The sequence below is a fragment of the Pieris rapae genome, chromosome 6, assembly GCF_905147795.1.
Source record: "Pieris rapae chromosome 6, ilPieRapa1.1, whole genome shotgun sequence".
In the NCBI taxonomy this organism is placed as follows: Eukaryota; Metazoa; Arthropoda; class Insecta; order Lepidoptera; family Pieridae; genus Pieris; species Pieris rapae.
This window is the reverse complement of record NC_059514.1, coordinates 6,425,246-6,440,800: the sequence shown is the minus strand read 5'-3', so window position 1 is coordinate 6,440,800 and position 15,555 is coordinate 6,425,246. Positions and strand designations below refer to the sequence as shown.

The following is a 15,555-nucleotide window of genomic DNA, read 5'->3' as shown; positions in this document are numbered from 1 at the left end:
TATTCTCAAAAGTTTTTAACTGTGGGTAAGTACGTACGTTACTTGCGACGAGGTACCTACTCAAGTATGGATAAGAAATTTTATATAAGACTATTTAAACATTGAATTGATTTTAAACAATTTAAATCTAACATTGCACTAATTTAATTTGTGAGGGAAAACTCCATGTTTTAGACCCAATATTTTTGGACGTTCTACACACTTGCCTTAAAAAAACTTATAACACAGCCTAGTGTTGCTAAAATACTGTATCACGTTGTTAAAGTACCTCCCACACAGCTCGCGGGACCAAAAAGAACTTGACATTCAAAACTGAAACTATCCCGTTGTACCTTGTCACGAAGGAGGTCACGAAACAATAACATTATTCAACGTGGTCATTTAACAAATAGATACGCGGGATATGGCTATTAATTTCAGTTGTTCTCGGACAAGCGGAGGCTGATCGTCGTATATCTTTCTATCAGTAATGGCCACCATCGCAGGGCTCACGAGCCGCAGGCACGACTCTTCGTGCTACCACAACCGACCACTGGTTTATACTTCACGTAACGCAGCACCTAAATGCTGTTAAAGGATAGTCTTTATAAAGCAAAGAAATACGGAAGGGACATCTGCGAAAGATCATGTATATCTTGTATATATTGCAAGAAAGTTCTGTGTCATATATAAACAGTGCCACTAGACAAATTATTTCAATTAATGTGACGCAAAAAACAACAACAAAGTTGTTTGAAAAAATTAATATAAATGTTAGAAAAAGTTGACTGTTTAGAACCAGATCGAATCGGTGTAATTATAACATACAAAATGTTTTTATTCAAGATCTCATCAGTTCGTGGGATTGAGTTGTTGTATTGAAAAAGCAATGAATCTATGCCATCGGGCAATATTTAAAAAAAACACGTAATTGTACCGATCATTTAGATCAGATAAGATATAAGCTATAAAGACTACAATTAGTAAATATTTATTGGAAAGTGCACAATGGCCAGCAGTGAAATTATTTCGACAATGATTTATTGTTGCCTCCGTCAGAGCGGACCCGAGTTCTTGATTTACTCGATAAAGTTTTATTACCTAGAAACCGTGACTGTATCTAAGAAAAAATCTTATTAAGCCATTACAGGTTGGATCCGTTTCATCTTTGTTGAGATTTAGAAATTGTGAACTTAGATTTACGCTAGACCGCCCAGATTTTGGAACGGATTTTAAAATCGGGTAACTTTATATAGCTTTTTTTGTTATTGTTTAACTAAACTTGAGTATTGTAAAATAAACTATATTGTGGAAGCTAGATTTAATATAGCGTAATATTTAAAAAAAACTAACTAACGTAGTACTTATTTTAATTTACTTTTGCTCTCAAGCATGACACATCTAAAATAAGGGTCTAACAGATACTTATGAAAATATGCTTTATAAATATATATGTAAAATATATATGTGTGTGAAAATGACAAAAAAACAACATAAGGCAGAAGGAGGAAGGAATCCATGCAACTTTCTCACAATCGAGTAGCCCGCAATATCGCAGCACACAACTCACGAGGGGACTCTTTGTAATTATATGTAGGTAACTTTGAAAATGAACCGACCAGATAGAAACATTGCTAATGAAAACTTCTTTTGAATTTTAATTTTAGAACTCTTTGGTGACCTAATTTAGTAGATTGCATTCCATTGTCATTTGTTCTTGTACGGGCAAGCCTATTGGTATGAGTCAAGTTCAAAAAATATGACCTACACGAACATTTAGGCGTCAGAAAGCTTTGTACCAGATGGATTCGCCATACTTTAACCGATGACCAGAAACACTGCTGTATTTGACATCGTCGAGAGTGATGAAAGCTGGATATATTGCTACGAACCCGAAACCAAAAGACACCTTCACCACGACAATGCTTCAGCGCACTTCGTAAAACGAACTGTTGATTTGACTATGGCAGCTGTCGAGATAATGAGTCACACCATACAGTCGTGACCTGGCACCCTGCGACTTTCATTTCTTCCCGAGAACTAAATATAAATTCGAGGAAAACGCTTTACGAGCCCTGAAGATGCGGTGAAAGCGTACGAATATGCCATAGAATAGACCCACAAGGAGGAATCGGCCCACTGCTTTTCTCAGTGGTTCCATCGAATGCGACGAGGAACGGAGATTACTTCGAAAACCAATAAACGTATTGGAAGCTTACTACATTAAGCCGTTATTTATTTCTTAAACATTTTCAGTGTTACCTAGGTATCAGAGAAGTCGTATGGGTTGCATTAGTCTCATTAAACAACGTATGTTGATAATCGTTTATGTTATACCAAAGATCAATTTTCATATTACTGATCTACCTACCTGTCTGACATTTGACCATAACTATTTAAGACGTATTATATATATTGTTCTGTAGTACTTACATAAAATAAAAATACCTATTATATTGAAAATAATTATATCGCATTGTAAATATAAAATATCATGTTCGACAAACGACTATCAACCGCTGCCAACTTTATAACCTTATTTTTTTTATAAACCACTTTAAAAGATCATTTTGAGTTTATACAGTCAATTGCTATTAGCAGTGAACAAGCTTCAACACTTTCAACTGGTACCAAATGTTAAATGCAATTATTGCATAACTTAAATTCATACAAATTACGAACTTTCACAATCATAATGCCTGTTCAATACATTTGTAACATCGAAACGCCCTCTTGAACAAATCTAAGAATAATTGCATTCGCAATCAGATGGGATGGAACTTTCAATCATAAAATCAAATCACTGATCTATATTGCTTCTTTTATCTTGTTCATTACTTATTTTCTTAGAATTATTACTCATTACGTAACCTAATTGGTCGATCTCTATAGCATATAATGGCTGCCATATTTCCAAATAATAATTAATTTGGCCATAGATATTTGTGCATATTAATCATAAAAATAGTATAAAACTTAGATCGATGTATAAATGATGATGGCCATAAAGGGAGAACAGTGATGAGAAATCAAAGAGTACTTGTACAACAGACAATGATTTAGATGTGATTTGGTAGCAATTATAATTGAATGAACAGTCCGAACTCGGTCAAAGTTATGTAAGTATCTGTTGAGGAATGAAAATTGAAAGGTAATCACAAATTTGGGTAAGCAGACATTACGTGCGGTAATTGTTATAGAATTGAGTTTGGAGGCACTTTGTATTTTGATCGTACTTTTGAAACAACCTTACTTGAACGTAACTAACAAACGATGATCTAGTTTTTAAGAAGTCAAGAGGTTCTTAATAGCAATCATTAATAGCTACGCTCAGAGTCGTTGATTTAAAGATCAGGATTAATAAAGGTTTAATTAAGTTCACTTACAAGTACGTACATAGAATAAATTAGTTTTAAAAAGTGGTTTACTCATTAAATTCTGTGACTAAATTGCACTATTATTTTACTTAAAATAATCAGATATTAGTTGAGCTATTGCATTTATATAGCTATTATACAATATATATATATATATATATATATATATATATATATATATATATTGGTCTTTAACTAATTAAAATTATTCAAATATACGTATAATTCAAGCTTACACTACTATAGGATTATTGCTCCGTCATCATTACAGCACGCCTCATTTGTGCATACTGGCAGTCGTGATAACATATTCAACAAACTATATACAACAACTGACAAACATACATCGAGATAATATCAATTACACGTCCACGGTCATGTCAGCGAGTGCATCAATTAATCAACAAAGATCTTATCTATAACATCACAATATTATACAGGGTAGGTATCTTATCTTAGTTATCGTAGGTCGTGCGTAGAAAAGTAGTGTATTTAGCTTTTGAATGCAAAAGCTCATAAAAATCTCTTGTTGTGCATGTTTTAGTTTAACAACACATAAGGTGCCTCGAAGGGAATCGAATCAGGAACAAAATGATTTCATAACCGTTATTTTAATTTTTTTTTAAATTACATCATTTGTTTAGAAAAATATTCAATATATGCATAATTGAAACTAGAAAAGGCATTAAGTAATTCAAAGACTATAGCCACGAAGCTGTAAATATATATTAATTATTATCCTTTTGATTAATTTTTATTTGAAGCGCCATGTATAAACTTGCAAAGCCTACAAGTGATAGTGATAGCTTTCTACATGGGAATGAGGCTAAAGGTCGAGAATAATTCGCTCCTGTAATGTTACATTAATGATAAACAATCAAGCTGATTCAATATTAATTATTTAATGACGGGAGATTGGTTTTTAATTTATTAGCGTATAGATTTCATAAAAAAGAAAGTTTCTATATCTTTTAATAAATATCATAAAAAGAAACAAAGACATTTTCTGATTGTAATTTTATTCAAAGCTAAAACAATTACTGATCCGAGTTGGAAAGTGTAGTGGAATACAGCTCATGAACTGTAGAGCCCCAAGCCTAGATTATTTATATATTTGTTATAATGAGGTTGAGATGTGTATGTCTGTTTGTATGAATTAATGAATTAAGTTGTAAATCGAAGTCATACGACAATTCATTCATTTAAAACTCTTACCAACCAAACTATGATATTAATAAAAAATCTGTCAACCTTGCGTTATTTCGTTTGATTATATAATACTATAGTTTACCGAGTAGTTTGATTTCGCCTGTCTTAAAATAAGACGACCAGTTTCCTTTGTTTCTTTCTTCTATAAGTACAGTACAATTCCTTTTACAATTCTACTATAACCGAATCTGTCAAAGGAATCCGGGCAAAAACAATTATCAAAGCGTTATCGACGCTAAACAGCTATTCCTATTTGAACCGACCTGAGGCGACCGTTAATAGCTTTCTGCTTTACGGTTGCAACAGCGCGGGCGCATCGCCGCTCGTAAACTTACGAAACTAGACGTAAACAGAAATAAACGCAGGCGCAACAAAGGGCTCACAACGAATTGGGGCGGTACGCTTCCTAGTACAAAATTAGTTACAGAACCCGTGTTTATTTTTTATATTTCCGTGCAATTATTCCGCTAGCATTTCCTAATTTTAAACGGTTAGGTTAATAAGGTTTTTTTTATATTCTCTGTGTGTTATTCATAGACAATCCTGACTGAGTATTCATCATATTATTTCGCTGAACTTATAAAAACACAACCATACAAATTTATAAGATATAATTCTAATGAAAGTATTTGATTGCAGCATATATATAGCTTGCTTTGTATGATGACTGTCCTCACGTAACGCGTAATTTGTTTTCATTGTTATATGAACTTTTTATTCTATGAATAACTTAACAGCTGCTTTGGTAGGCTTTCTTTAAAGCTAACATAATACAATAAATACATACTGACGGCTTAAATTTTTTGGGTAAAACTTTATTCATATAAATATTCTACAGTACTACTGCAGACATTTATATCTCAGCTATGTATTGCTTATAGATGCACTTGAACGAGTTTAATTTATTACGATACTCATGTCCATTGAGACGTATCGTCTAGCGAGACTGGAGCACGATCGTAAATATTTTATCGGTGCGTTAAAAAACAGCTTCCAGGTGTATATTTAAATCATTCTACACTGATACTCCGGTCTTCTGAACAATATTGTATCGCCTAATTTGTTTCTTGGCCGCAGGTGAAGATAAAAAGATTTTGATTAGATGCAAAACCCGAGAGAAAATTAAACTTTCAGTTTTGTAACACAAGAACAGAATTTATTATTAGCTCTTGACCTATATACAACTTGACTCCTAATATGTTATGGTCTTGTCACTGTGATCAGCTGATAGGAAAAGAACGACATAGATACTCAGGATTTGATATTTTTATTCTAAATTTTTTAGAAAGACATTTAAGACATAATCAGATATCAGAATATGTAGGTATATGTTTTGTATAAAAAATCCTAAATAGTGATACTCATTAATTCAATAAATACCGCTATCATAGCGAAACAGAATTTAATCCATCCCTCTATCAATGGTGCGGATTCGCGGAACAATGCGCGGGCACAGGTCGGTGATCTCAACGTCTCCGGGCAGCGTCTATCTATGTTGATTATCTTTAAGCTGCCGCAATTTTCAGGTATTTACTAAATCGTAATATGGCATATTAACTTTGCTATTAAGAATCACATAACAATATAATTATACCTAATAGAAACTTTAACTTACATTGTTTTTCATACTAAAATGTTACAGTTTCAAAAGTGTAGTCATATTTTTTTCATTCGAGCTGAATGTTCGCAATAAAATTTTAGTAATTATTCTATACTCATTTAAGACCATCATCAGTCTTATATAAATGTATTCGCAATAACCAATTGTTTTAGATACTACCTACAAATACTTGGTAATACGCAGAGACATGTCAATCATTGTATGTAAAGTTATACTAACGTGTGTTGAAACGCCTATTTGTGGCCCAAACGAAACTGGCGCACCGACATGCAGCCGTCAGCTGTCAAGCGAGATCTATGTTGTATTTAGATCTATGATCCTTCGATTGAAGTAAATTTAGCTTATCTTTAGTTATGTTATTAAGGTAACAAACAAAAACAAATAACATGATTCATTCATTGACTCTTCGTTCATAGAATAAAAAAATGTCATAGCAATCTCAATGATCATCCGTGTGAGGGATGTCCTATAACAGCGACTACAGAAGATAGCATCACTGCTGTGCGACGCATGATAGAGAAAGAGAGTGACCTCTCAGCCGATACGGGAATCCTAGGCGTTGGTATGAATAAAGTTCAACAAATATTACACGAACATTTAGGCGTCAGATTAGCTGTGTACCTATGGAATCCCCATACTTTAAACCGACTACCAGAAACACCTTTGGCTGGACTGGTGTTGCCAAATGTTAATTTCGTCAAATGACGTCAAACGTCGATGACTCAAATGATGTATTAGACATCGTCACAGCTGATGAAAGCTGGATATATTGCTACGAACCTGATATCAAAAGACAATCAGCTCAGTGTGAGCCAACTAAGGTAAAGAAAGGTAGAAGTCAAGGGAAAAAGATGATTGCCTCATTCTTTGGTCGCGATAGTTGTGGTAAAAGATGGAGAGTTACTGCAGAGTGGTATATTAATCGCTGTTTGCCTGTTGTATTCGCTTCACGAGCCCTGAACAGCGGTGAAAGCGCAAAGAATGCCATAGAAGAGTGAGAAGGAAGGATGGGCCCACTGCTTTTTTCATTGATTCCATGGAATGCGACGATGTATGGAGGAACGGACATTCCTTTGAAAAACATTAAACATATTTTCAATTTTCTACATTTTTAATTTTCTAAACATTTTCAGTGTTATCTAGGTATCTTAATTTTTTTAGACTTCATACAATAGTTCTTCCCAGCGAAGACTTTAGAGACAACTTATTTATTCTTACAGTAATTCCAAATTATATTAAGTATTTGTTTACTAATGAAAATAAGATGTTTTGCTTTTTTATTCTATTATACTAATTCCCTGCTCTTTATATATTAAGAAGTATTTATTTGGCCTTAATTCCTCAAATCCAGAATGAGGATGAGTGAGGTTAATAAGATGGTTAAGGAGACATAATTGCTTATCAGTTTGACTCTCAATTATTTCCGTTCCAGACTAATGTTTCATAAACACGCAAAGAATTATTTCTACTGATATACATAGTCACTTTTATCATTCTAAATCGAAATCCTGAGTGAAAAATCTATTGAAAATATGACACATTATAAATTAACATCTTAAATATATATAATAAAGAGCTTTATTTATTCTATTATTCTATTACTAGTTGACCCGGCGAACTTTGTTCCGCCTTAATGGCAATTAATGAGCTTTTTTTTTTTATTGGAAAAAATACAAATAAATTAAATACCTACATTAATCATTCATTATACGAATGGGCAATGGCACTATCATTACATTATAATTATTTATTATTTATTTAATAGAAATAGTTTGAATATTGATTTCTTACAAATATCAAATTGTCATCTATACGTCATTACATAGCTGTCATTTGCGTTTTGTTATTCCAAGTCTGATTCTTTTTTATTATACCACGTTTTATAGTGACTGACGTTTCATGTTAAGTCACACGGGAACGCTGTCGAACGGGATAAAAAGTATCCTATGTCCGTCTCCTGGCTCTAAACAGATTTGGGTGAAAATTGGAGGTACCATACCAATTTTCACCCAAATCTGTTCTGCCGTTCTTGAGTTATAAGTGGTGTAACTAACACGACTTTCTTTTATATATATATAGATTTACTTTACGTTAAGGAATCCTGTAATAATTACCAAAACTTGTATAAATAAATAGACCTTAATTAATCGCAATTTTGAAACATTTATTTAAAATAAATTGCGCTACATTTGGCAGCCTTTCCTAAGCTAAAATCTGTTTTACATTTGATTATTCACACTTGTCTCTGTCGTCTTAAACCTAGTTCCCAGGCGTCTTTGTCTCTTAGACTAATAATTCCCAGACAGATCTTGTAATCTGCCAATTTATCGTCTAATCAGCTATCAACTATGAACCGATTGAATAATACCAGTTTATTGCTCTAAGTGCCTTAAAGGACCCGTAATGGCATAGAGAAATTTTACTACCGTACTTTACAAGCCCGTATGACGTTCCTAAGTTAGAATTTAATTCAAATTAACCGTGACTTATCAATATTTATCTACGAAGTAAGTGGAAAAGGATTTAAAGTATATCTTAAGTATAAATAGGTTTTAAATAACATTTTACTGTGCAATAAATGACGCCTTTCCTGTTGATTAGGTAATGCTCCGCCAAAATGATTTACGAAGAATAAAAGTCATTGTACCTAAGAAATTTCTACAACTTTCACGTTAAGCACTTTGTTGACCTTACAATTTGTTACACAAACATCAATGTATTTAACAATGAAGATAAACATGCAACAAAACATTATATTACCCTAGCGCAAGCCTTTGGTTAACGCTACTGAGAGTACTAAAAATTAAGTAAAATGTTCTTTATTTTGAACACGAATGTTATATGTACTTTATTAATTTGAGTTTTATATTAGGAATCAGTTTCAAAATCACGTAAAATGGACATCCTTCATTTTTAAAATGTTTTTATAGACTAATAGTTTACCAATAACAATGAGGATGTCACATTACCTTATCTTTTCAGTGGGATAGATACGGATTTTTCTCAATTTGTTTATGATAAATGCAAAAAAAGAAAGATCACAAATCTATATTAAGATGAATGTTTGAATTGATTAAGCCAAAAACTTTTTTTTATCAACAAGGGTTTTTATTAATAAAACTTTTTAATGCTATCGCCACAAGCATCATGATTATATAAGCCTGGAAGAAATCGCCCGAAAGCGATAAGGCCGCCAGTTGCCCTCCTTTTTATTTAATTATGTTCAATTTTTATATTGTAATGTAATGAAGTGTTAATAAATAAATAAATATATAAATTACTAATAACACGCATTTCTTCTTAGGTTTAGCAAAGAGTATGAAAAACACTATCATCAAATTAATGTATTATATTTAATTATCTCTATATAAAGAGTGAAATCATACATAATTAAAAAGCTTTATCGAAAATATATCGAAGAGAATAACACAATAAGCATTGTCGCAAGCATAATTTAGATATCGACGATCTATCTTACAAATCGGCCTGTGACATCTCTATACAAGCCATTCACGACAATGTCCGTTACCAAGTAATCTTCTATCAATATGCAAAGCCTCTAAAGAGATCGCATTCTAGTACAGTTAGGTCTTTATACCTATAAGAATGACTTGATATATGATATACGATTGAATTTATGAAGGAGAGGGTTTTCTGAATTGGAGATTGCACTTAAAATTTGATAGATATTAAGTACGATAAAACAAAAATTGAAAACTAAAGAAACTAATAAATTAGGTTAGTAACTAAGTAAAGCTAACTCCCTACTGACGTACAGCGTTGGTGTGATGAAATTGTCAAAGACCTCGAAACATCAATACAATTAGTTCCTAAAGTATATTAGGAGCCTGATGACGACGATGAATACAAACTGAAGTAAGTAAACTTCCAAATTAGTTATATATTAATTTTCCAAATGGTAATGAATTATATAATTACATATATATCTATACTAATATTACAAAAATAAAACGTGTGTGTTTTAGTATTTATATTTGTAATGTTTTCACACAAAAACTACTAGACCGCTTTCACCATTAGAAAGACTTGACTGACATTAGCATTAATTATTACATTTTTTTAAACAGGGATCCCTAATAAATATGCAATTAATATATAACTCAAGTCTATCCCGAGTCAAACTCCAAAATGGGAAATTATTTTGCTGCCACAAAATTACTTAAAATTACACACAAGTATAGGGAACTCTTAAGACACCAAAGTTCTACACATACATTTCTTCTTCTTCTAAAAGAAAATCTTGCATCTTGAATTTTTGTTTTTATATTTAACAATTTATAATAAATAATAAAGCTAAACATCGCTGGACTGATTAAAAAATCAAGAATTTTTCAGTACATGTAGGGTATTTTTTCTAAGAAAAAATCTACGGAAATTGGACTGACAACTATTGCTAATTGGCTTGATTTCCACCTTTTGTCTCTCAATAAAGAGAAAACTAACTATATATGTTTCAGAATCTCTAATCGAACGCAACCACCTAAAGATTTTAAAATTAAATTACATAACTGCGATATGCAAAGTGTCGGTAACTGCCCCTGTCCTCCAATTACAAAAGTTAGCTCTACCAAATACTTAGGCATTCACATAGGCTATCATGGTATCCTCATATAGAGTCCATGACTGGTAGATTACGTAGAAATTTACATACATCTTTAAAATTTTGCGATACATCACATCGTATGTAATACTTGAAAGAATTTACACAGCACTCGTTCAGACCGTATTAACATATTGCATAAACATATGGGGTGCGGCCAATAAAACAAAATTTTTGGAATTGGAACGGGGACATAGGGCTCTTTTAAAAGTGATGCTGTTCCGGCCATACAGATTCCCATCGGAAGAGCTCTATCATCTTAGCAAATTACTTTCCATTAGGAAGCTGTTTGTCCTGAATCTAATTTTAAAAACCCACAGAGCGCTCCCGTTTGAGAATAGGCTGGTCTTAAAAAGAAATAGGGATGTTGTAGTCGGTCAGACCGTAAGGACCGACTTCGCTAGACGCAATATGCAAGCAGCCTATTTATATAATAAATTAAATAGGCTGCTTAACATCTACCCTCTCACCGCCTACAACCTAAAAACCCGAATAAAAGACTGGCTTATTATCACCCCTTATGCAGTATTAGAACTGCTTTTGAGACCCATGATTTAAATAGCTACACGTTACTCATTCACTCACCTACTCACTCATTCATTCACTCACCTACTCACTCACTCATTCACTCTCTCACACACTTACTCATGCACACAATCAGGTGTGATGATAACGGTTAAACAAGTAAAAAATAAAAAGGAAATGAACTGGATAAATTATTTTATGTAATTAACTTTGTTATGGAAGAGCTGGGAACCCTAACACAGGTATATTTACTTAAAAGGGTTCCCAAATCTTACACTATGAAAGAAAAATTTTTAAATTTACTGATGTCGTACAGTCTACGTAAATGATGTTAGAAATTAAAAAATGTATAAGTTATAATATATTCATTGTAAATATGAGCTGATAAGATTATACTGCAAAGATTTTGAATGTAAGGAAATAATTAATAACTAAGAAAATTAAGTAAAAATTAACTTTTGTGATACAAAAATGTATCTACAGTCCGACTTAGAAGACTTTCCACTACCACGAGAACGGCATCTACTATGAAACCGCGGGGCATTGCTAGTATAAAATAAACCAAAAGTAGGTATATAAACGGACATCTAAATGTTATATATTAAAAGCATAAAGAACCACCACCACTCCACCAACGACCAACAACAACAACAACAATCTTGAATGAAATTGAGGTATTTATCGTTAGAACAATTGTACAATTAATTTAAATGCCATTTCCCAACTAAAAAGCCATTGCACCGACCATCTGACAATTAGACTGATCCCTATAGGTTCTATGTACCCTTCACAAACCTCCAGCGGTGTTCAATTACACCCACGGTTCATTTATTAATACAATACCCATTGATGTTCATAACGAGACTTCATTAATTAGGTCTAGCGATTTCTATTTCTATATTGAATTTTATAGTTATAGACAACCGATTCGAAAGGATATCTATTAATCTTTGCCCCATAATGATGCGAGTATATTTATCGAGTTGATTACTAGACTAGAATAGTATATAGATTATTTAGAACGACGATTTAATTTTATTTCTAGATAATCTTGGTTCAATGTTTATGGGTTTCGTGTAATTTTTTTGTATGGTTTTGGACCGCTACAAAAATAAAATCCCGCAATAAACAAAAGGTATGGTTTTAGCTTCTTTTAGTCAATTTTAAGATACAATTTGTTTAATTACGGGTCTTACGTTAAACTTAATTTGTATAAGGTCACTAAAAAAAATAGTCACTCACTTCAAAATGTACTAAACTGTAATAATGTTTTGGAATAACAGTAACAGAATGAAATTATACAAATAAAAACTTATCGAAATTATATAGTACCAGCAGCCATCTCTAATAAATCAAAAGCTCTCTTCATTTTCATAGAGGTAAGCAAAACGTATCAAATACAATATATGATAAATGACTTTCAAATTACACTCCATATAAATTAACGTTCAACCGAAACGTCAACCATACATCAATGTGTTTCAGTCGTGACGTCACGCACTACAAACGAAACACCTCAAAACGTACTTCGAGATGTCCCTTGCAGCATTTTCACTATAATTTATGTGAAACAACACCTGAACTTTTACATCATAAAAATACATTGCTTGATTTCTTGGTACGTGAATGAAATCGTTCTTTAACAAGCATAAATGAATGTTGAAATACTCGTGAATAACGCGAAATCAAACGTCGATAATGGGTTGATCGGATTCGCCCGTAGGTTATGATTTGTTTTGCTCAGCAGTTTTGTGTAACAGTCACGAATATTGTAGGAATTATTCTCGATGTATGTTAACGTACGATTATTTGTAATGTACAACAACTTACGCAGTTTAAAAATCAACAAGAAAGTTTAAAAGCTTCCATAACTCCTATTTTTGACACGCTGATGTAAAATATATATTCCAAATATTTCTGTGATAGATGATGTGTGTGTATGAGTATTCGGAAGCATCTTAGAATATCGGATATGTCATTGAAATTACGCCGACATTTTTAGCTATAAATACTTTGCCACTCATATGGTAAAGCTGTTTATTAATTTACAGTTTTGTAATCTATATACAGTAATATAATCACTATTGGGACTTGACAACGTCTGGAGTCACCTTAACATCCTACCCGGAAGCCCTAGTATATGAGAAAAACATGTACATAATGTACAAATAATATGGTGATTGCATTAGCACACATCACGTAGTAATGAACAACTACCGCAGACCGCCAGTAAAACCACAGGTTAACATAATTAACTTTTACTTTCATCAAAGGTTGACCAGTAAGGATTAAGAATAGAAGAATAAGCCAACAAGTTTCATAAACAACCTTAAATTGTATTTTCTTCTCAACTTAAATTGTTACAACGTATTTTCTCTATTAATTTGCGATTACTAACTTTGAGTGATTTCAGTATGCCTTTACTATGTATTTTGTTGAAAATAAACTACTACAAATATCCTACGAATGGCTACATTAATTAGCAGGTAGATAATAACCCTAGCAGTAACTTAGTGTCGACAGTTTGCCAAGTCGTGTAATAGCAGCTCTTTGCACAATTAACATCGTCTTTTTAATGGCACAGGAAGAGATTATTCAATTAATTGATAAGGAAGAGTGAAGATGTCTTTAGATAGCGGTCGTCGCTTGCATCAATGTCCCTTTACGATTGCCATTCACCTACTGTCTCTTAGACTCGGCTCATCTATTTTATCAATAAACAAGTTCCCTGTTCATATGTGAGTATATTTCTAAGAAAATGAATTAGGTGAAGTATCGTAAATGTCACAGTATTCATACACTAGGATTCCATATCCTAGTGCATGAATAGTGTATGAATATTCCATATAATAGAGGCCAGATAAATTTATTTTAGCATTAATTTATCTGGCCTCTACTATAATTTTCTCGAAAATATTTTACAATGAGAATAGCACGAGTAATTTTAGCATAAAAGTATAAATCATAAACTTTCATACCGCAAATTCAAACACGTATGAAAATTCCACTTCATTGACTATGCAAAAGAAACACCGCGCCAAGCATGAACGTCCCAAATGCATAATTAAACCAGGACGGGATCAACAATGTGTCCAGACAATACAGAAGAGCATAGTCATCAATCACAACCATTATTTATACTATTGATCGGCTCAGATCGGTAACCATAAATTGGGCCACGTACCAGTCAGAGATGGAACGGATTTTTGCTCTTTTCGTGTTTGCGCTCCACTTCGGCAATGTCACATGTTAATATCTTTTTAAAGGCAGTTTCTATACGAGTAAAAGCTGTATTTCGATATTTTTATGTTTTCGGTCTTAATAATATCCATATTTAATATAAGCGATTACTGTACCAATCTGAAGCTAGACGTTAAACTATTTATATATGTCAACTATTTAATGTTGAATTGTTTCTATAAAGTATTCGGGGTTTGAACATAATACGAAGCACTACATGCCAACGAAAAAAACTCACCCTCTCTCAATTCTCTTCACACACGTGTTCACAGACGAGTTCTCCAGGTCAATGGTGGAGACCAGCTCGTCAACGCTGTCCAGTTCAATTGCTGACACAGTCCTATCAATAACACTCTATTATAGGATACCTAATAAAAGATCACACACGTAGCGGTCGTTTGTAACACAATGTTAAAGAAAAAGGAAAAGCAAGCGAAAAACAACACTATCAAGTCAACGAATTATATTTTTTAAAACTAATCACAATTCTTAAATATTAGGATCGTTCTATTTCATCGAAAGAGACACGTTTTAGTCTTGAGTATGTTTAAAATTAACATAGCTAGGAACTCGTATTTAACACCGGTAAGTACCTATACATATTTTTATGATATAATAAAAAAATTACGGAGTTAAAGTTCAAACACCCCCTTTACTAATCAATCACAGATTTGCTTTCCAAACATGTAAATACTGATTGACATTATGGTTACACATTGACTCGTAATCGACGCCTCAATGATTGATAGGAGATTCAGGACGTTGACTTTTAAGAGTTAATAAATCTCAGCCTCTATATTTAACTAGAAATCCAACATTCTACATTAGAATATAGCCGAAGATTATTGCTTCGAAACGGCCTCTTTATATTTCATTTTTATTAAGTATCAACATTGCTAAGCTATCTTACATAAATTGTCTCGCTTGAACAGTCAGAATATTATGTTTCCAGATGAAAAGCGAGCATAACGGATATAATCGAG

At 32.7% G+C, this 15,555-nt stretch overlaps 1 protein-coding gene across 2 annotated transcripts in view; it reads right to left on the bottom strand.

Annotated features, from left to right (window-relative positions):
- The window catches only part of LOC110992467 (microtubule-associated protein Jupiter), an 84,339-nt gene that overhangs the window by 62,799 nt on the left and 5,985 nt on the right, over window positions 1-15,555 (bottom strand). For both annotated transcript variants that reach the window (XM_022258306.2, XM_022258307.2), the window contains exon 2: window positions 14,811-14,912. In XM_022258306.2, the coding sequence (XP_022113998.1) occupies window positions 14,811-14,912 (102 nt within the window). The remainder of the gene's footprint in view (window positions 1-14,810; window positions 14,913-15,555) is intronic.